The sequence below is a fragment of the Colossoma macropomum genome, unplaced genomic scaffold (genome assembly GCF_904425465.1).
Source record: "Colossoma macropomum unplaced genomic scaffold, Colossoma_macropomum, whole genome shotgun sequence".
In the NCBI taxonomy this organism is placed as follows: Eukaryota; Metazoa; Chordata; class Actinopteri; order Characiformes; family Serrasalmidae; genus Colossoma; species Colossoma macropomum.
This window is the reverse complement of record NW_023494787.1, coordinates 30161278-30182270: the sequence shown is the minus strand read 5'-3', so window position 1 is coordinate 30182270 and position 20993 is coordinate 30161278. Positions and strand designations below refer to the sequence as shown.

The 20993-nt window shown below is 39.5% G+C and overlaps 2 protein-coding genes across 3 annotated transcripts; one reads left to right on the top strand and one right to left on the bottom strand.

The window, feature by feature from the left end:
• Positions 1 to 9390: 9390 nt before the first annotated feature.
• On the top strand, positions 9391 to 18226 carry cdip1 (cell death-inducing p53 target 1). Of its 2 annotated transcripts, none has more exons than XM_036566825.1 (6): positions 9391 to 9496; positions 11839 to 11891; positions 12287 to 12442; positions 13010 to 13171; positions 13316 to 13589; positions 15422 to 18226. In XM_036566825.1, the coding sequence occupies exons 3-6, from the start codon at positions 12358 to 12360 to the stop codon at positions 15531 to 15533; spliced, it is 633 nt and encodes a 210-aa protein (XP_036422718.1). In that variant the 5' UTR covers positions 9391 to 9496; positions 11839 to 11891; positions 12287 to 12357; the 3' UTR covers positions 15534 to 18226. The 2 variants fall into 2 exon arrangements, with proteins under 2 accessions (XP_036422718.1, XP_036422719.1); XM_036566826.1 differs by lacking the exon at positions 9391 to 9496 and adding an exon at positions 9504 to 10259.
• A 38-nt stretch (positions 18227 to 18264) lies between these two features.
• Positions 18265 to 20922, bottom strand: polr3k (polymerase (RNA) III (DNA directed) polypeptide K). Its single transcript, XM_036566832.1, has 3 exons — positions 20686 to 20922; positions 20505 to 20592; positions 18265 to 18784 (listed from the first exon to the last, which is right to left on the bottom strand). The coding sequence occupies exons 1-3, from the start codon at positions 20794 to 20796 to the stop codon at positions 18657 to 18659; spliced, it is 327 nt and encodes a 108-aa protein (XP_036422725.1). The 5' UTR covers positions 20797 to 20922; the 3' UTR covers positions 18265 to 18656.
• Between the last annotated feature and the right edge of the window lie 71 nt (positions 20923 to 20993).

Here is a 20993-nt window from a genome sequence, read left to right as displayed (position 1 = left end):
GCCCGAAGCATTTTCAGGACATAATACAGAGATGAATTAGCAACTGTATGGTCTACACCATTTTATATCACTTTTCCAATATATTTGTGTTTTTCTCTCCATTCATGACTCAGAAATCATGCGAGATATACGCTATTAGCATGGAAGAATCAATAAGACTTTTCATTTCTCAACACTTACGTTACTATCAGCATGTAATAGGTAATGATGTAGCACATAGTGGTTTAAATGCAACCCCAAATCAAATCAGCAGGGGTATGAGGTTGCATGCATGGTCTAAACAGGAAGCAGCCAAACTGAAAACCAGACACAACAAAAACCTCTCTCATGTCTGTGGAAACATGAGACGTTATGATGCAAATCCATCACAGAGTCAACAAGCCTGTGTTCTACCCTCTGAAAGTCCTTCTACAAGCATTGCGAGTCAAAACATGGTCACTTGGTCACTTGGTACTAGAGTACTTCTAAAGTTTTTATCAGCTGTTTTTTAAAATCTTGGTGTAAGTAACAACTTCTTGACAGCTTCACATCCTTTCAGACCCACAGCGTTGAGTTGTCTTCTCACTGTGGAAGGATGGACAGAAACACAGTTTTTTTCAGATCTGAAGCAAAAATTGAGACTTTCTCCTCTCCAAGACGAAAGCTTTAAATACTGTTTATCTGATGGTGACAGGTTTGGTGGTCTGCTAGGTCTTGCATGGTTGTCACAAGTTCCATTTTCTCTAAATCTTTTAATCACTGAATTTCAGTATTTTGAAAACTTTTAATTGTCTGATTGTTTCTTCCTTAGACTCTCCCCTTCCTTGTTTGAGTGGATTATTTTATATCTAATCTCCTCTACTGAAATGAATGACCCTGACTTTTGTACAGTACTGTATGCAGGTCTATTTATTTTCCCTCTGCAGTTGCAGTGTTGCAAGTCTCTTACAGACTCTAAAATGCATATGAATTTTCTTATTAGATTTCCTTTTAATATTCTCAGTCCTGTAACCTAAGCTTTGGCAATATTAATTTAGCTTTATTTGGCATGCCAATAAAGCCGTTTGATTTGAATCGAGAGAGAGAGCGTTTCCACAGGGACTGTCTCTAGCTGTTGTCTTTGTTACATAACAGTGGCTGTGGCTCTTCTCCACAGTGGCCCGCTCCCCCATTACTGACCCCCTCCTCACTGCTAGAACACAATGTTCTGATGTAACTAAACAGATGTGCCATGACAGAGGCGTGAGATTTCCTATTGTTACAGTGCCCCCGTCCTCGCAGCCCCCCTCCACCCCTCCATACGCCTGCACATAAAAAAAAATCTCATCGGAACCTACTCAGAGACTAGATGTGTTTTTAAACTGTTACACATATGGTGGTTGTAAGAGGAAGGGGAGCATAGCATCAACAGATTTATGTAACCAACAGGGCTTTTGGCAAAAAACAGGCATGCTTCCAATCTCTTTTTCCCAGAGAGAGAAAGATACTGTTTTGGAAAACAGTGAGCCAAGATGAGAAGGAATTGATGGTGGCATTACCAAATGCCAAGCATTATATTTATCACAACCGTTATTTCTGATCCTAGCAACCAGTTTGTGGGTAAGACATCACCTACAAGCAAAGGATTTACAAGAGAGGGCAGTGAAATATTCACAAGTGCAATTTCCATTGCAGTGTTTATGCGTATACATATACACAGATGAACCAAAACATTGCTTAATATGTGATTGGTCCTCCGCTCCAACCCACCCAGTCATGAACTCTACAAAACCTCTGAAAGTGCCCTTTGGTATCTGGCATGAAGACATTAGCAGCAGTTACTTTAAGTCCTGTAATTTGTGAAATGGAACCACCGCAGATTGGACTTGTTGTTCCAGCACATCCCATAGGAGGCCAGGGCAACACCTTAAACTCTTTGTGTTCCTCAAACCATTCCTGAACAATGTGTGCAGTGTGGCAAGGTGCCTTATCCTGCTGAAAGAGGACACTGCCATCAGGGAATTCCAGTGGCATTAAGATGTACCTGGTCCGCAATGATGTTTAGGAAGGTGGCATGTGTCAAAATGATGTCCACTTGAATGCACACACCCAGAACACTGCCCAGAGCATCACACTCCTTCCACTGGCTTGTCTTCTTCCCACAGTGCATCCTGGTGCCATCACTTCCACAATTAAACCACACATACTTACCCAGCCATCCATGTGATGTAAAAGAAAGTGGGACTCATTGGACTAGGCAACTTTCTTCCATTGCTCAAAGGTCCAGTTCCGAAGGTCATGTGGCCATTGTAGGTGCTTTCATCAGTTGGGACAGGGGTTAGCGTCAGCACTCTGACTCCAGATGGACCAGATGGGAAAGGCTTGGTTGCCTTCGCGCATTGATGAGCCTTGGGAGCCCAACACCATGTCCCTACTCTGACCACTGTCGGTAGTTACTTACCGTTGCTGACCACAACCCTTGCTGTTTCAACTCTGTCATTTGGCAATAATGATTTGGCACTTGTCAAAGTCGCTCAGATCTACAAGCCTGACCATTTCTTCTAAAACCAGCACGTCGACTACAAGAACCAAATGTTGCTTTCTGTATAATACAATCTAGACCTTTACATGCACTGTTGTTATGAGATATTCAACATTATCTGTGAGTGGTCATAATGTTTTGGCTCATTGGCGTACCTGGCATATTGTTTTCAGGGGACTTCAGTTTTTCTAAGAAATGTATAGGGATTTTTTCCACACTTCCAAAGTTCAGTCTTAGAAGATGATGAAGCATATAGCTGGACAATTTAACACAATGGTACAAAATTGTCTGTAGGATACAATTCTGAAGTCTTCCACTGACATTACAGTAAGGTCTGTAATGTTACTATTTTCATTTTCTGCTTGTAATGTGACTATTTTCATTTTCAACAATAAAAATAAAGAGGAACTTTTAAAATTCTGCCTTGTTATTTCAAGCTCACCATTCATATTGAACCAAATTTGTAAACTTTACCATGTTAAGGCCTTAATAAAAATATATATATATTTTTTTTTCCATCTACTGATCTGAAGCTTTTGCACAAACTTATGGCGTTGATGCCAGCTTTCGCACATGCTGTGACTAAAGCAAAAGAGAGAGATACCAAATACTAAGAAATTCATGTAAACATTCAAAGATTCTTCTTTTCACTTAAATTGTTATTCTGATAACATCATTTCTCATGAAAAACTTTGTATACCTGAACATTTGCCAACAATTGTATAAGACATGAATGCAGGTCTTTGTTCTGCCTTGGACGTGCTTTCCAAAGCTCATCTTCTTATTCTTTTTTATCTTCTTACCCTTTTACTAGAACAATGAGATAAGGACGGAGGCTGTTACTTAACAAAGCAAAACTTTTCCAGTGAATTACTAGTTTATGTACACTATTGCTTTGTCTATGCAACACTCAGAAGGTCACTGGGTCAAAAACCAAACAGAAAACAACAGAACAAACATGATCGGTATAATGTAGAGAATCAGTTTGTCAATTTAAGTCTTCTGTTTCCCCATTTCCCATAGCCATCTGCATGTAGTGTTCTATAATCATGAGTTAATGCGCACTGGTTGTGCAAACTGCAGACATCTCTGACTGTGCTTGTCTGTGCTTCATCTCCGTTTGTGCTTGCATGTGCTTGATCTCTGCGCTACGTCTCTGTCTGTGCTTGAGCATGATGATAAACAGAAATTTTTTTATGTTATGCCTTGAAGGGGAATTCCACAGGTTTTCAAAATTTCTACATAATTCAGTCATTGAAATGTAAACAAAGTCATTCAAGTAGTTTGATGTGAAATGGCGTACTGTACAGAAATTTACCCACTCAGATTTCTTTACAGTAATGGTGATAGTAACCAGAGGTCACACTTTTTTACAATGCAGTAAAGCCCTTTTATTTACTATCCAAAACCATGTTTTTTCATGTAATGTTGATGATTGTGCCCTGTGATGGACTAGCGACCTGTCCAGGGTGTATCCTGCCTTCCACCCAATGACTGATGGGATAGGCTCCAGCTCCCCCGTGACCCAGAAGGATAAGCGGCTTAGAAGATGACATGAGAAAATGAACATTATTTCTGTGAGTGGTCATTTAATGTATTGACTCATTGACGTACATTGTGTATGTGTGTGTGTTGATGATGGTAAAATAGAGGCAAAAAATGTATATTTTTGGGGGACTATTTTACCTTACACTGCCTTTGACACCTTTTTTACACTTGCATTTTAAAAAGTACTTTTAGGTCAAGATCTTATGTCAGAAGTATTGTAAATTAAAGTCTCAGGCACCAGGCAGCATAAGTGTAACCATTTCTTGTAATAGCTTTCTGTGAGCTTGCCTTTAGAGACATCGATCTCTTCAAACATCTGCTTTCTATCACAACTTTTGTAAACAATTTTGACTCGGTAAGTTTCTCTAGAACTAATCATTTCTCATCAAACCAATCTGATCGGGTTTTTTGTACAGAAATTTTGAAAAGTCAGTGTAATTCCGTACCACACAAGGGCATCCAAACACGCTAAGAGTTACGGCTTCTTCCTCCCAGTCCAGCTCCCCTCCTCTGTCACCAAAAATGATTACCGTGAGATCATCTTGCAGGCTGTCTCAATAGCGAATGAGACAAAAGAAGCTGCTCCAAATACAAATGTTGAAACAGTTCAGCAATCCTATATAGATGTCTGTGTAGTGTTGTTTGAAGTTACTTGGTTAGGGATGTTGTTAAGAAACTGGTTCTTTCTGTGAATTAATCAGTGTAAAATTGTGTCATTATCTATATTAGGGCCACAATTAAGATTTAGGGGGCCTGGCTGCTGCGGGCCTGCCCTGCTCCCTGGGCCCCACTGTGATTGCTTACACTGCCTGCCCATCAGTAGCGCTTTAAAACCTAAGCTCCCATGAGGTTTCTTGCCATATACATCCACACATTATTGACATCACTAAAGTATGGGCTTGGAGCAGGACCACAGGGCTAAAAGGGACAGGCCAAAAGAATTCCCGACTTTTCTGTCTCCATCTGCTGTAGGCGTAGTGCCCCCCAGTGGCATACTGAAAAACAACCATAAAGATGAATCACCTGTCTCATCGCCAAACTCGGACTCTTTCCATGTTTCCTGCAGGAAATCGAACAGGTTTTAATGGTTCTCTAGCCTTTGTCAGATAATTATGTATAACAATTATTATGTATAACAGCCTGTGATAAATATCAACCAGACAACTCTTGCTGACTTCTTCTTTCCACTCTTTTCATCAATGAAAACCCAATGTTTAAATCTACCAATTTCTCTACCATTCTCATTGTTTTACCTTTATAGGTTGTGTCTGCTCTTGAACATTATAGAGTGGGAACAGTAATGTGGCTAAACATTATATAAAAATAAGCCTCTTTCTGCAGGCCTTGATTTAGATATTTTAAATTGATGTAATCAAATAAAATATATATATTCCCCAAAACTTTGTCATTGGACTAACTTGGACACTGTTGACTCTGTGTGTGTGAAATGTTGAGCTGCTAGAGAGCAACGGGGGTAAAAGGGGAGGGGTGAAAACAATGCACTCCTCTCCACAGAGATGACTGTGCCTGAGATAAAACGGACAGCACAACTGCAGCTTTATTTATATCAAAAAATTATGTATAACTCCCACAATAAACATATTTCATTTACATACAGCAAAACACTTATAAATGTTGGCTAGCTTACTCACCTATGAAAACAAAAATCCAATTCTCTTTTGTTTTTGCAAATCATTTCTGTCTGTATTTCAAAAACTGACAGTCCTCCAGTATAGAAGATTGCATTTTATGGCATATGCGAGAAAGGTTAAAAGATAAGAACTAGCAATATTATAAAAGTGATAACTGTGCAGCAAAATGAAAGTGGAAGTAGGGAGATGGCATGTTGCTCTTTTATGCCATAGTTAATGCAAGGCCCATATTAACTCAGTTTCTGAGATTGTGGACCCTGATCTATGATTATATTTCATATTCCATATTCTCATGAAGTAAATGGGTGAGTTGCCGATCCAATATCGGTATCTACTCTTACTCATTTCATCAAAATGACAAACATGTTTTATATAAGCCTGTATTATTTTAGCTAAGGCAAGGATTTACATACATACATGCATACATCATCTAAACCTGGGTCGCGGTGGGGTGCTGGAGCCTATCCCAGCTGTCATTGGGCGGAAGGCAGGATACACCCTGGACAGGTCGCCAGTCTATCACAGGGCAGACAGACAGACAGACACACACAGTCATACCTAGGGGCAATTTAGCATGTCCAATCAGCCTGACTGCATGTTTTTTGAACTGTGGGAGGCTACCCACTGCGCCACCATGCCGCCCCTGGCAAGGATTTAGTTCTATCTTATTTTCTTCACAGGAGCGGATGATATGTTGTGAGTTTTTAGACCATGATGCAGAAGTAGTTTGTTTTGTCTATGCAAAACTCATTAGGTCACTGGGTCACGAAGAAAACAGGAAACAACAGAGCAAACATGATCAGGATAATGCAGAGAATGAAGTCTTATTTCCCCATTTCCCATAGCCATCTGCGTGTAATGTTCTATAATCATGTGGCAGAGCAAAAACATGCTTTTACATGCCAAAACTGAAGTCCACTTATCTTCTTTCCTTCCTTTTGTCAAGTGGAAGAGAGTAATTATAATGACTAGGGCCTTACTTACTGTTTTCTTGTACTCAAATTGCAGACTCAGAAAAAACAGAACAGAATAAACGGAACAGCCGCTCTTCGGCTTGCCTGTAGTCATTTTATTGCAACCTTTTTATTGCAAACTTTTTTCTGTGTAAACAATAATATCATATGACTGCCAGGAATTGTTGTTTGAAAAGTGACGTTATAACAGTTTATGGTTGTGTTAACCTCAATATCCTTTCCTTGTAATCAGATAAGCATACATTTCACAACCATGACAGGCCATATAATTATATATTATTACAGTGATTATTATATATTATTACAACCCTTTCTGACTGTTATTACATAACACCACACATACACACACATGATTTACATTTCTCAGTGTGAGCTGTCCTGCCCTTGCCATCTCTTTTCATAACGTCTCTTCTTGAGTATCACTAGTGATTAATACATGATGTACCGGTGGCAGGGAACGCTAACACAACAGATAGATTGGCTTTAAAACTTAAACCCCATTTCCAAGATAAGTTAGGAGGCTGTGCAAAATGTAAAGAAAAACAGAATGCAATGATGTGTGATTCATTTGAACCCCATATTTAATTAAAAATAGTACAACATATCAGATGTTGAAACTGAGGAATTTTATTGTTGTTTGAAAAATATATACCCATTTTAAATTTGATGTCAGCAACATGTTTTCGAAAAAGTTGGGGCAGGGGTAACATAAGACTGGTAAAGTTGTGTAATGCTTAAAAAAAAACATCTTGTGGAACATTTCACAACTAATTAGGTTAACAGGTCAGTAAAATGACTGGGTATAAAAAGAGCACCCCAGAGAGGCCGAGTCTTTCAGAAGTAAGGATGGGGAGGGGTTCACCACTCTGTGAAAGACTGTGTGGGCAAATAGTGCAACAATTCAAGAATAACGTTTTTGAGTGTAAAATTGCAAAGAACTTTCATCATCCACAGTACATAACATCATTAAAAGATTCAGAGAATCCAGAGAAATCCCTGTGTGCGAGGGACAAGACCAAAAAAACAATACTGGCTGGCCGTGATCTTCGGGTTCTCAGCTCAGGAACACCTCTGAAAACCAGTGTCTGTTAACACAGTTCATTGCTGCATCCACAAATTTAAAACTCTACCATTTAAAGAAGAAACCATATATAAAGAAGATCCAGAAATGCTGCCACCTTCTCTCGGCCCGAGCTCATTTAAGATGGACTAAGGCGAAGTGGAAAAGTGTCCTGTGGTCTGATGCATCGAAATGTGACATTCTTTTTGGAAATCATGGACACTGCATCCTCTGGAGAGGGACCATCTCGCTTGTTATCAAATTAAATACGGGGTTTGAATGATTAACACATCATTGCATTCTGTTTGTAATTACATTTTGCACAGCGTCCCAACTATTTGGAAATGGAGTTGTATTTTTGGTATTTGGATATTTCAGTATTTGTTGCCACTATGCAGTAAAATTCCTAACTTATTTTAACAATAGTACTGATAATCACTTGGGGATTTGTGAAGAGACAGTTGTACACTATATGGCCAAAAGCATGTGGCCTGCACTCCTAATTATTGAGTTCAGGTGTTAGAGCCACATCCATTGCTAACAGGTGTACAAAATCAAGCATATAGTCATGCAATCTCCATAGACAAACATTGACAGCAGAATGGGTCGTACTTATGAGCTCAGTACTGACTTTAAATGTGGCACTGTCACAAGGTACCACTTTTGCCACAAGTCAGTTTGTGAAATATCTGTTCTGCTAGATCTGCTCTAGTCAGCTGTAAGTGCTATTATTGTGAAATGGAAGCATTTAGGAAGAACAATAGCTCAGCCACAAAGTGGTATACCATGCAAACTCACAGAGCTGGGCACCTGAGTGCTGAAGCTTGTAGCTGACCTCTGTGCATCACTCACTACTGCCTCCCAAACTGCCTCTGGAAGTTACATCAGCACAAACACTTTGTGTTAGGAGCTTCATGAAAAATGTTTTGTCTAATAAAGTTTACACATAGTTCATCTCACTTCAGTCTTTTTCACCAAAGCAATTAACACAATTGTGAAGTAGACAAATCAACATTCAAAAAAAAAACTGGTCCAATATTTACATATTTAGCAGATGCTTTTATTTTGGAAGTAGGCAAACAACATTCAAACGTTTTGGTAAACTGTTAGTCTAAAATGGGCTTAAAATATTAATAATTAAATAATGTCAATACTTGGGCCTCTGTGTGTCTATATTATCATCAACTCAGAATAGTATAATATATCCTTTTTCCAACGTCTAATACTTTATAGGTTTCATACATGTGCACTGTTAGCAAAAAGGGTTCTAGGTAACTCCCAAAAGGTTCTATGACTTGTAACAAAGAATCAAATACAACTGATTTTCCATTATAGAGAAGAACGTTTAACCATGGAAAGAACAGTTAATCGTTAACCGTAAAAAAAAATCCCCTAAAAATCACGTTTTAACCTTTTAGACCCTAAAGGCCCACAAAAGTTTTTCACTCTCATAACTACATAACTTACATGTTTTATCGTAGTTTAATTTACAGACCACAAGTCTTAATTATTCATTTTTATTCATATTTAGCCTTTAGTATCATATTTTAAGGTTAATATAAAAAATTATTCTAGGGTTCAAGGCGTTAAGGGAGTAGTGCGAAACGGGCGCGCGAGCACGCGCGAAACAGGCCCCTCTCCATTGTTACGTCAAATCCTTCCCGTCAGCGGATGTTATTAGAGAAGTAGGTTGTCTGTCCGAGAGTCGAGCTAACGGCTGAACGGGGAGCTGTACCAGCTGATATTCGCTCACTTTAAAAAGGTAACTCACAGTCTTCATCGTTCACATCGGTGTTTTTCAACAAATTCCACATTATCTCGTGCTGGAGTACGTTGACATGGTAGCATGCTAGGCTGGTCGTGTGTGTAACTGTGGCCTGAGATAGCGCGCATCATTTCGGAGAAAGCAAGTTCACAGAGCCGAGGACTGTCAGGAGCCATTAAATACTGATTATCTCATCCAGATAAGTCAAACTGTTAGTTTTACCTGGATATCATTGTCATAAACGTGTTAACTACCTGAACAAACTGAAAGTAAGTCAGTCTATCATCTGTACCGTTATCTTGTAGCAGTGCTGTGCTGTTACAGCTTTTGTTTACATGGCTCCTCGGTTAGCTCGCTGCTTCTGTTTGTCAGTCCTCTTCCAGAAGCAACGAGATGGCTAGCTAGCTAGCTAACTTAGCACGCTAGGTCAAGTTTTTGTTTTGTTTGCACTGCACGCAAGTGAGTGTGGTTGGTAGCTAGCGAGCTGGTATTAGCTAGCCACATTGCTAATACATATACATTCTATTACGTTGCCGTCCAGCAAGCTGTGTGCCTGTCGGCTGTATGTGGGCGTGTGTGTTCAGTATTATGTCAGTTAAGCTGCTCTTGAATCAGTAGCTCTGAACTGCTCCCAGCCTGAATCTCCTACAGTGATGCCTGGGTAGATATCTAACTTATATAGCTACTGAAATTGCTAGTGAGTAGTTTAGCGTTTTTTTTATTTGTGTGGCATCGGGTCACTGTACTAAAACGCTCCTGGGTAAGAGTGTTAACTTTGTATTACATAAGATTGCAAAATAAGTGTACCTATCATTGCGAGGTGGTTGTATAATCCGTACGAAGGGTTTAGAAGGCGGGTCAGAAGGAACTAGAAGAAGTCACTTCAGTACACAAATGATTCGCGTCCTGGAAATAAGTGTTTACCTGGCTGTTGTCAGTTTGTTATCCTGTTGCATTAGTTCGATAAGGTAGCTATTTTTCTTGCTGTCAGTACGTGAGCAAAATCTTGTCATGCGCCAGGTTCATGTTCACTTTTATAATTGGGATAAATTTGAGAATAGTTCGGTGTTTTGGTGAAACTATACCGTATTAAAAGTCTTTTCATGTAGTTTTACTTGTTTCTATGTAAGACAGCCTCAGCACAATCTTTTGCTAGTCAGATGTACTTTGTGCTTTACTTTCCAGTCTGTTAAAACCCTGTAATTTTCCAGTGGCCTATTTTGACAACTGCCTTATGAACACCCCTCATTAGTGTAAACAGAGAAGCAACAGATTATCCAGAGACAGAAAAACAAACAAACAGACGAACCCTAATCCCCCCAAATATTGCTTTTGTTACTTCATATGCAAGAGTAATGTACCGGGTTGTGTTTTATAGTGGTAAAACTATTTCCTACTTTCCAAAACCTGCCAGCTCCATGCTTATGGCTGGCTGTCATGCCCTCAAAGAGATGCCTCGAGACTCAACCTGACAGTTAACTTGCTTACTTATTACGTTTGAGTCGTCAGCTGTCATGAGACAATGTCTAGCCACACAAATACACACACACACACACACACACACACACACACACACACTCAACTTGATTATGAGTTTTCCTCTTATGCAAGCAGGAAAAAAACAATATCTCTGATAATATCATAGCATTTGAGTTGTGTAAATGTTAGCCTAATCTGCAAATCATGCTGAGCAGGCTGTAAGGACTGTTAGAGTTTTGGATCACAGTTTTCATCTTCAAAATGAGGTACGGTCTTTCCACACCATTTAGAGTGGAAAATTTAACAGGTTTAGGTAGCTGGTCAGTAGATTTTAGGCTACAGTATTGCGCAGCTTATTATTATTATTATTAGCTGGGAAATTTCACCAGTTTTTCAAAGTTTCTCATTTTACTCATTGAGATGTAAACAGAGTCGTTCATTGCAGAGCCATTTACCTCTTTTTAGGTCGTCTCTTTATAGGTGTTTTTGAAAAAAAAAATTCCCCTTTAAACACCTGATTCAAATCATTAGCCTATCATAAAACCATAAGGTTGACAGAGTGTGTCGGAGCACCACAGCACACAACTCTGACCATCAAGGGCTGAAACTGGACACCATGGATTTGGACAGGTGGTTGTGGTACAAATTTAAAATACATGATGACGCAACAGTTAATATTTGAATATTCCTTTTTTTTTCTTTTTTGCATCTGGGGATTTCCATGACTGTGGGTTCTTTTTTTCATTTCATAAAGCGTTGTAATTCGCATTACTGAAGTTACTGCGTATCCGTCCTTTCCAAAACTGTAGAAAAAGTATTTAATGAGTTCAGTGTCTTATCACATTGTTCTGAACTTCTAGGCCTTCCTGGTGTTTGGTGCAAGTTGATTGGGCAGACACATTTTAACTTTCAGGTACTGTATTTGCCATTTATTCTAAACTGTTTGTGTCTGGTGTCACTGTAAATAACGGTGGTCCTCAGCTTTCTGGTCATTCACCTTTTGGTTGTTTGATGTACAGATCACTGATAAGAAATGGGGATTGGAGAAATGTTGAAGTCCATTATTTTTCTGTTACTTATTTTAATACCTTAATGAGAATTTAACCCCCTCACAGTTGAAAAATATGGCTTGTCCATTTATAGTCCATGAATAAGGTTTTATTTAGGGACCCAGAGCTAAACTTAACTCTGCATTTTGAGGACATTTGTGATAATTTGATGTAATGCAGTACCTCAGCAATTCTTCCAGTGCAGCTGTCTCAGAGTGTAGTGTGGGTTGAACTGCCAGTACTCTTTGTGCTTACTCAGAGACAACCAGAGAGTCTGTAGGAGGGCTGTGAGCAAAGCTCCCATCCGAGGCCCCCTCCCAAAGAAGCAGCATGTCCAGTGACCCCCCTCCTCCCTACCCAGGGGGCCCCAGTGCCCCGCTTATTGAAGAGAAGAATGGACAACCTCCAGTCTCTGGTACGTCTATGTCTTTTCTTTGTCTCATAGACATTATACATTTTATAGTGTCATGTGTCTAATGTTGAGGCCATGTTTAATGCAAAAAAAACCCAAAAAACAGCCTTTGTGTTTAAGCTCTCAGAAATTGTCATTAGCAGTCCTCTGGTGCTGAATTACAGGGTTGGCGAAAGCCAAGAGGATACCAAGGAGACCTGGAAAGAAAGCCAGCCATGCTTGTTAATGACTATTGTTTTTGTCCAAGTCGCTTAAATTTGAAAGGAAAAGCAAGAGCTCGGTGTTTTTAGTACTTTGTCACTGCATTGAACAGTACTGTGCTGCAAGTTCTCAAGTTTACAGATTTGTCTTCTCTGAACATCACCTCGCTGGCTTTTTTGACCAAAACTACAAAAAGATCTTTGTTGAAATGGGAAAGGCTAGGTGAATTCAGATTTGCTGAACCACAATCTGTACTACATTGTTCTCTTGTAGAAGTATAATTGTTTATGTATGTATTTATTTAATTATTTATTACTGCAGTGTGTGTAACTTAATAGTTAACTTGCACTCATCCTTTTGGTTCTTTAGCAAGCCCAGCTCCTGTAACGACTGGACCCCCAGTGGGACAGCCTGTGCCACCAGAGTACGGTCCTCCGCCTTACGAGGCCACAATGCAGCCAGGTTTCGTTCCGCCACACGTCCCTGGCGAGGGCCATATGCCCATGCCCATGCCCATGCCACATCCGCACGGTAAGTCTGCTACTGATGAAACCCACCATGCTTCCATAAAAACCTTCAACAGTGAAATGTAATATACATACAGTAATCCTGGCTTGTAGAAAAGACACACTGAAATCTTATATGAAGTGAAGATTTTCTTCTTATGATTTTCAGGTGGCTACTACCCTCCCCCCGGTCACTATCCCCACCCCATTCCAGGACAGTTTGGTCCAGGGCCCAGCCACTACGGCCCAGCTCCGGGTCACACAGCAACGGTGATTGCCCCGCCAGGGGCTGCCACTACGGTCACAGTGCTGCAGGGTGAGATGTTTCAGTCGGCACCAGTGCAGACGGTGTGTCCGCACTGCCAGCAGGCCATTATCACCCGCATCAGCCACGACGTGGGCCTAATGAACACCCTCTTCTGTCTTTTCTGCTTCTTTGTGGGGTAAGCAGTTCTAGTCGACACCTGTGTGTAACCTGTCGTTTGTCTAGCACACTAGAATAAACTAGAAGGTGTGTTGTTCTGTGTTCTAGGGGCAATATATTCTGTGCGTTTCAGCCCAGACTGCTTTTTAAAAGAAGCACGATACATGGCAGCCAATCACTAAAGAGTGTGATTTACACACAGTGGTCTTAAAGACACAGTTACAAACACAGCCTGTTTAGTTCTAAGCAATAAAGAGAGGTTGGAAAATGGTCATGTTAAAAAGAAATATAACTACATGACGTGATTTATGCGATTTTCCACATACCCCAGGTGCAGTCGATTAGCCAGAACATGTTTGGTGTCCCCACCTGGTATTAACAACTGTCTTGAGTTGTCTGGTCAAAAGCGGACAGTGAGATGTGTAGCCATTTTCACCTGACATTTACATGAGTCTCGAATGATTGCTTGTGATTGGATTTCGCGACTGGAAGAAGAGTCATTTGCCTGTTTACTAAGACAGTTTCTTGCTGCGTTTGTTGTCAGACATAATTGTCCTGTGAGTCCATGCTTCTGTATATAAACGGGCTCTTACAAACATGTAGATTGCATGGATCAGGAGAGGAGACAAGAAAGAAGCTACCCAAAACAGTTGCTTTTGTTTTTTTTTTTTGGTGAGGATACAGTGCGTCTGTTGCCTTGACATTACAAATATTATGTGGTCCTAAATTTCCCTGCCCACCTCTAGAGGATCCCGGTGTCTATTGAAGACGCACCGAATAGTGTTCATGCCAGAACTTTGTGCTGTTCACTTATGATTGGATCATGGGGTTTTCCTTCTTTTTTTTAAAAATGTAAATACATTTTGATTTAGGAGTGCCCATGCAAGAACAGATTAGCCTTACACTTCATTATGCATATTATTTTTTTTAAAGCATGCCACTGGCTTCAAATGCTGCTGTGTTTACAGGACATAACGAGAAAATTAACCTGCTGGCTCATTGTGCATATTACAACAAGCCTAACAAACTGCTAAATAACCTCCATAGTTATCAAGTCTCATGATTTACCTGGTTTACCCTAAGACTTACTTCTTTTGCCTTTGCTGTGGCAGTGAGTGTAAATCTCGTGGGTTAAAAAGTTTGTTTTGCTGTGTGCTGTGCAGAGGCATCACAGTCATTATTGGGCTCAGCTATGTATTTGCAGCACACTGTCCAGCATTATTAGCCTCTGTTTTCTGCCAGACGCATGAAAGGGTACGGGGGTATGCACCCGGAAGTTGCAAACGGAGATTAAATGTCGCGAAGGCTGTCCGATGCCTACCTCATTGCTCTGACGCAGGGGCATACCAGCTTGTTCGAAGCTCCATATACTGAGGAGCACACTGAACGTTGTTTCGTTCAGATTGCTTCGTCCTAGCAAGAGTTACTACAGAATATTCGGGGCCTCTTTCGAGTGAATCTCCCTGTAAAACACTAGTTTAATAAATGTGAAACTGTCAAGGTTACAGGAAGAAATGGTTGTCCAGCAAATAAGCTTGTTGGTCAAACTTAGAAGAACTGCTGGTACAAAGGCATACTTTCTTTTAATTAGACAAAAGACAAGAAATGAAATAAAAGAAACTGCAAGGGAGTTGTTAAAGGCTTGGACAATGTAGGAAAAATCTGACTGCTGAAATAAACATCCTCTCTGACTGATGGAGGAATAGAAAAAAGAAGAGGGTATGAAAAAGTTCATATTCAGTTTATAGATCTTTCTATGTGCTTCAGACCTTTACAGTCTTTATGCAGCATCATGAAATGTCTGTCATTTCTGTTGCCATCACTTCACACAGTTTTTTCCTTCTCTCACAGTTGTGATCTAGGCTGCTGCTTGATCCCATGTCTGATCGATGACCTCAAGGATGTGACACACACCTGCCCCAACTGCAAGGGCTACATCTACACATACAAACGCATATGCTAACAGCGTCCCCGACCCCCGCAGCACCACCCCAGCAGTTGTACTAAGTCCTCATAGCTCACTCATGTGAGTTCTGCCGCATTTTCTGTTTTTGTTTTTCCGCTGCGTGTGCTGTGCTTCATTTAGCCCCAGCTGGTTGCCCAGTTTTTCTTTTTACTAGGCGTCCGTCCATTGCTCACTGTAAATAACCACTGACTCTCTCAACCATGTACAAGGACTTGTGTTTAGTTATTGACACTACAAGGTGAATTGAAGGAGGAAAGTTGCAAACTTCATTGAAGAAGGGATGAAGAGTCACTACACTGTATGTGCATAATGCAAGCGTTTCTGAATAGTGAATTGTGGGAGTACTGTAAGGATTTTAGTATTGATGAAGCCGCATAGGTTTGTGGCAGATGGTCTTGTTGGGGGGGATTGTGTGAAAAGCCGTCACTTTATCAATCTCATGTGAACTTTACAGAGTAGCATAACTGAACGATGAAGTCCATTTCAGGGTCAGTGTTATTTTTATTGTAATTATTTGAGGTTGTTCTTTTATGTGTCATTATTTTAACATGTTAATATAAAAGCCTGTGATGGCTGTGTCTGTTTGCAAAAACAGTTACGACCAAGATCTACATTATGCTGTTCCTTCTACATGTGAATACTTACGCCTGTATATTCAGTCTCAAGCAGATGTTACTGTCAGAAAGACGTCGTTCTTTCGCCATTCTGAAGTTGTTTGGATTTGCAAGACTCGATATGCTTGTCGATAGCTGTAACATACACTCTTGTGTAGACTTGTGCAATTTTACATGAACGGTTTCCTAAGCTGGCAGCAAACGTAATGCAAAATGTTCTTGATCTGCTCCTTTGTAATAATAATTAATTTAACGAAATAGTAGACGGGTTCTGCATAATATTCTCCATGTCTTAGTGCAGCATTGTCCATCATTTTGAATCCTGTGCCACTTGTGGTACGTTCTTCGCTGCATTTGCTGTCCTGTTAAACTGTGAATGATAGAAATAGCTCTAATGCTCCTCAACCATTAAGCGTTCTTCTACATTGTTAGTGAGCCAAGTCAGGCTTTTTTTTGCAAGATGTTTGGGTTTTATTAGGCCTAATAGTTTTATGGATGTCAAAATGGGGGACCTAAAAATTAATAAGCTAACATAACATGCAGTTATTACTGGCCATATGCACCTTCTAAATGATGTACTCTGATAAAGGCCATTGGACCATTGGGCAGGTGCTTGGGCAGGATAGTGACCGTCAGCACATGCGCAAAACAAAGCTGCTTTGTCAGAGGACGTGATCAGCACACTGCATGCCATCACTGTAATCTCACGCAAGACTCTCTGTGGCCATATGTCCCATCTGCGCTGGGAGCTCACTGTTGGTCCTGCTGTGCTATTTGCTACACTGGGCCTCTGAACCCAAAGCAGATTAACTCTTCACTTTACTCATGTCTGTTATTAGGCATAGGGATTTAAAGGAATTGTTCACTAAAGAATCAAATGTACAGTTTTCCCCTGGCCCGAAATATAATTGATTGACCATGACGACTTTGGTGTCTGATGTTTGCTTCTTTAGTTCTGTACTGGAGCTATAAGGCTAATGTAGTTAAAAAGTAATAGAAGTCATGATATCACCTAAAATGAAATTAGTAATTAGTATTAAATTAGTAACTCCAAAGAATCAACCCTCCCCCATTAATTTCTGGAAAATAAGCCCCTCCCCATACAGAAAAGAAATATATGGGTGGGTATTTGTAATATGAAAGATACATTTTCAAATACATTAATTAATTTTCATACTTTTCCAAATGTATTTAAATCCATTTTACATATACTTCTTGTCCATATGGGTCTGCTGTCTGTACCTCCAGAGTTATTACTCAGCCTTGATTTTAGTGATTTCCAATGTAGCCCCTACACATCATGCCAGCAGGACATTGAATAACCATTTTTTCTGTGATGCACAACAATGGTTTTTGTTTTTGATGGTCAGTAATACAGTAATATGCATTATTTAAGCAATGTCAGTTCTGTTTATTTTTTCAGCACTCATGTTTTTCTTTTATGCAAGAAAAGAGGCACCTGGTTTTGAAGCTTTATTCTATTCCACGAAGTGATCCAGCACCATGTGTCAGGCATGTTATTCTAATACGCACCAAAAAAAAAAAAAGCTTAAAGGCATAGCTCAGAAAAAGGGAATGGGATTGAATTTTGCTATACAAATCATTTTGATTTACTCTCTGCTGGATTTGATCACAATGAGATTTCATGCTCTTAAGGAACATCTTCATATATTTAGATACCAGCATGAACGTACTGTACACTAAACATACAGACACTCACGGATGCCTCTCAGTGAAGACAACAATCTCATACAAAAATAGTATGCATGCTCCTCTGGTTTTATGACTACTTGCACAATCTGAGCTGACTCCCTTTAATCGAACTTAATTTTGAATCCTGTAGGCCTACAATGCTTTGTAAAGTGGCTTGACGCTGTGGAAAACAGACTAGATGTAAAGCTATGTGTTACAGGAATGCATTAACTTTAGATCAACAACTACAGGTAGTTTGTGGCATAATACCTGTTGCCATTCTTAACCGGAATTGTCATATGTATGTAAAGCAGAACATACTGACTCTGTGTACATTTATTATTTTAAGAATAACAACAACAATAATAATAATAATAATAATAATAATAATAATAATAAATGAAAAAAAACAAACACTCTTCTGTGTGTGGTCACTTTATTCAACATAAATCATCCAATTAAAGCAGTTTCATTTCACACTCTTTTCTTGGTTGAAGAATGTGTCTACTTAACCCAGATAAATCACGCATAAGCTTACATTTGCTTCCATATCAAATAAGACATCAAATAATCCTGCTCTGAAATAACACTGTGCTCATTTCAGCTCCACCATGTATGTTTATAAATTACAAATTTTTTCGGAGCACATATCTCAGGTTCTTGTCTTAGCACTACATATATCAAGTAAGAATTCCACAGAGGTTTGACCATAGAGGGGCTTGGCCTGTGTGCATCTGTGTAAGTGATATACTCTTCATGGTGTTTCAAGATGCAATATCCATAAATAACCAGTCCTTGCAAAGAAACGGTCCACTCAATCTCTCCAGCGATGGCCACACTGTGGACTGCAGCACTTGTAGAAAGTAGTCATTGGTTCGTCAGCAGATCTGGTCTGAATCTGCATGAAATAAGCCCTTGGGTGCTCACACTTCGGACATGGTTCTGAAGATAAAACATGCAGGAAGGAAAGTGTCATGGAACTGCATTACAATGAAGGCAATTAAGAGTGATTATACATTACAACACAGTTTCTTTATTACTATTATTGCCCTCCATTTAAACTCAATACATTTTTCAGGTTTGACAATTTTGTACTCTGAGGTCAACAATGCAATGCTGGGAGACCATAGAGAGTGGACATTCTATTAATTATGCCGTCTAGTGTAACTACATTGAACACCAAAGGCTGCAAACGAGTGGCACTAGTCAACACCTCAGTCAGCTCTAGTGTCATTAGTAAGTTGTGCAACAACATGATTACAGTGATCATTATTCTTCATTTGAATTTTCTTCAAATATCAGGACATATTAGGATACCGAATCGTAAACCCACTATCGCAAATCAAATTAAGTTGTAGGCTGAGTGTGTTGTTACACCACTAGAGGTCAAGTTTCGATTAAAATTTTTACATTTTGTAGGGAAGCATGAAAGATTTTTGCTCAAAACACAAAATAAGCAATCAGCCGATTTATCCTTTTTATCATGGCAGATCTGTGCAATTTTACGATGGAAATAACCTGAGTCAGGTAAGTGGTATTTGAATGCTTTTACTATATCTGTATCAAAACGTTGTATCATGAGTCGCTGTGCAACATAGCCAGTTGCCTCGTACTTTCGATGTAGCACTCTTGCTTTCTGAATAGGCAACTGATTTAGAATAAAAAAAAAATCCAGTTAAAGAGCAAATAATATAGTTTATATTGTAGGTTTGGCTAGCAGAATGTGCTGGAAATGTGCAGGTGTGTTTCATGCGTTCATTTACCTTATACAGTGTAAGCTTTGAATAATAAAAATTGGCCAATTTGGCTGTACAGAAATCCAAATCGTTCTGAGAAATCATGATAGGTGCATCCCTGATATCTTGTATTAATATCAATTCTATGGAGCTCTAATTAAATACTACATAGATTAATAAGCTTGGGTGGTAACAAATGTAACAATTAGCGTTTGCAGAATTACTGTGATCAACAATATCATTGAGAAATTCAGTTACAAAGTACCACGTGTGAGATGGTACAGAACGTTACGCTATAGCCTGCATTTTCTTTGATGGTACTATAATTACCACATAATTAACATGGATAAATAAAGGCAAAGCAATTTAGATAAAATCATGTGGCACATGAAAGAGAAAGAAAGAACGACAATTTGCAAAATACCTGCAGTGATTAAATTATCGTGATATCTGATAATACCCATTATCACCCAAGGATATAGATTAAATGCATATATAATTTCAAAATAAAACAGTGCAAGGCAGCATGCCCCTGTACAAAACAGTGATCTTATTAAAGAGTGTGTCTGAGCTACAAACAATACAAAAACTTGAACCTTATAAAACCATTCAATCATCAATATAATTTTCATTTAGGGCGAAAAACCTCTCCCACTTTACTCTGATAGGACGCAGTCTGATGGCTAGGTTTGATTCATTTCGTTATTTTGATCACTGACAGTGCTGCATTGAAATTGTAACAAATTCTGGGCAATGTTACAATATTTATTGTTATTGTGATAAAACGTGTGTCACAGTATGTCACAATACAGTTTTCTGGGCAGATCATGGATATCATCAGTACTTAAGCATCATGATACTGCATGTTTGTCCAGCTCTAACTGTGACACTTTTAACCTACTTTAAACTTGTATGTGTGTTTTTACCTGCTGTGGAGTCCACGTTCTCCCAGGCAGCCGCGCCCCCAAGAACATCGTCCACCTCTTTTAGTTTGGGGTACTTTCTGTTGTTGACCTGTTGTAAATCACACAGAGAAAAACGGAATTAGGATATAGTGATCAAAATGTAAAAAATCCTGGCTGAGAGTTAGTCTGATCAGCCTCCCACCTTCCTGGTGATGTTGTGAACGTAAGGACATGTGTTACAAGCGAACCTGTAACATCTCTGACCCTCCTCCACGATCAACACGTTCCCACACGTCGGGCAGAACAACAGCATCTTCTGCCTCTCATACACTGTATTATTAAACTCGCACAACAGAAAAAGACTGATTTATGTTTCCTCCTAAAGTTGGTTACTTCTTGTTGTCAGCTTTCACCATGTACTTCAGAAAGTGTACCCTAATAATGGGTCCGACAGGAAACAAAGCAGACCGCGAAGGCTATGAGACAGATAAGAATATATTTTTAGGGCTT

Coding starts and splice junctions, on each gene's coding strand:
- cdip1 (XM_036566825.1), top strand. CDS start 12,358: ATGTCCAGTGACCCCCCTCCTCCCTACCCAGGGGGCCCCAGTGCCCCG. Junction 13,172..13,315: donor GCCCATGCCACATCCGCACG/GTAAGTCTGCTA, acceptor TATGATTTTCAG/GTGGCTACTACCCTCCCCCC. Junction 13,590..15,421: donor CTTTTCTGCTTCTTTGTGGG/GTAAGCAGTTCT, acceptor CTTCTCTCACAG/TTGTGATCTAGGCTGCTGCT.
- polr3k (XM_036566832.1), bottom strand. CDS start 20,796: ATGCTGTTGTTCTGCCCGACGTGTGGGAACGTGTTGATCGTGGAGGAG. Junction 20,593..20,685: donor TTCACAACATCACCAGGAAG/GTGGGAGGCTGA, acceptor GATTTACAACAG/GTCAACAACAGAAAGTACCC. Junction 18,785..20,504: donor GAACGTGGACTCCACAGCAG/GTAAAAACACAC, acceptor TTTTATCTTCAG/AACCATGTCCGAAGTGTGAG.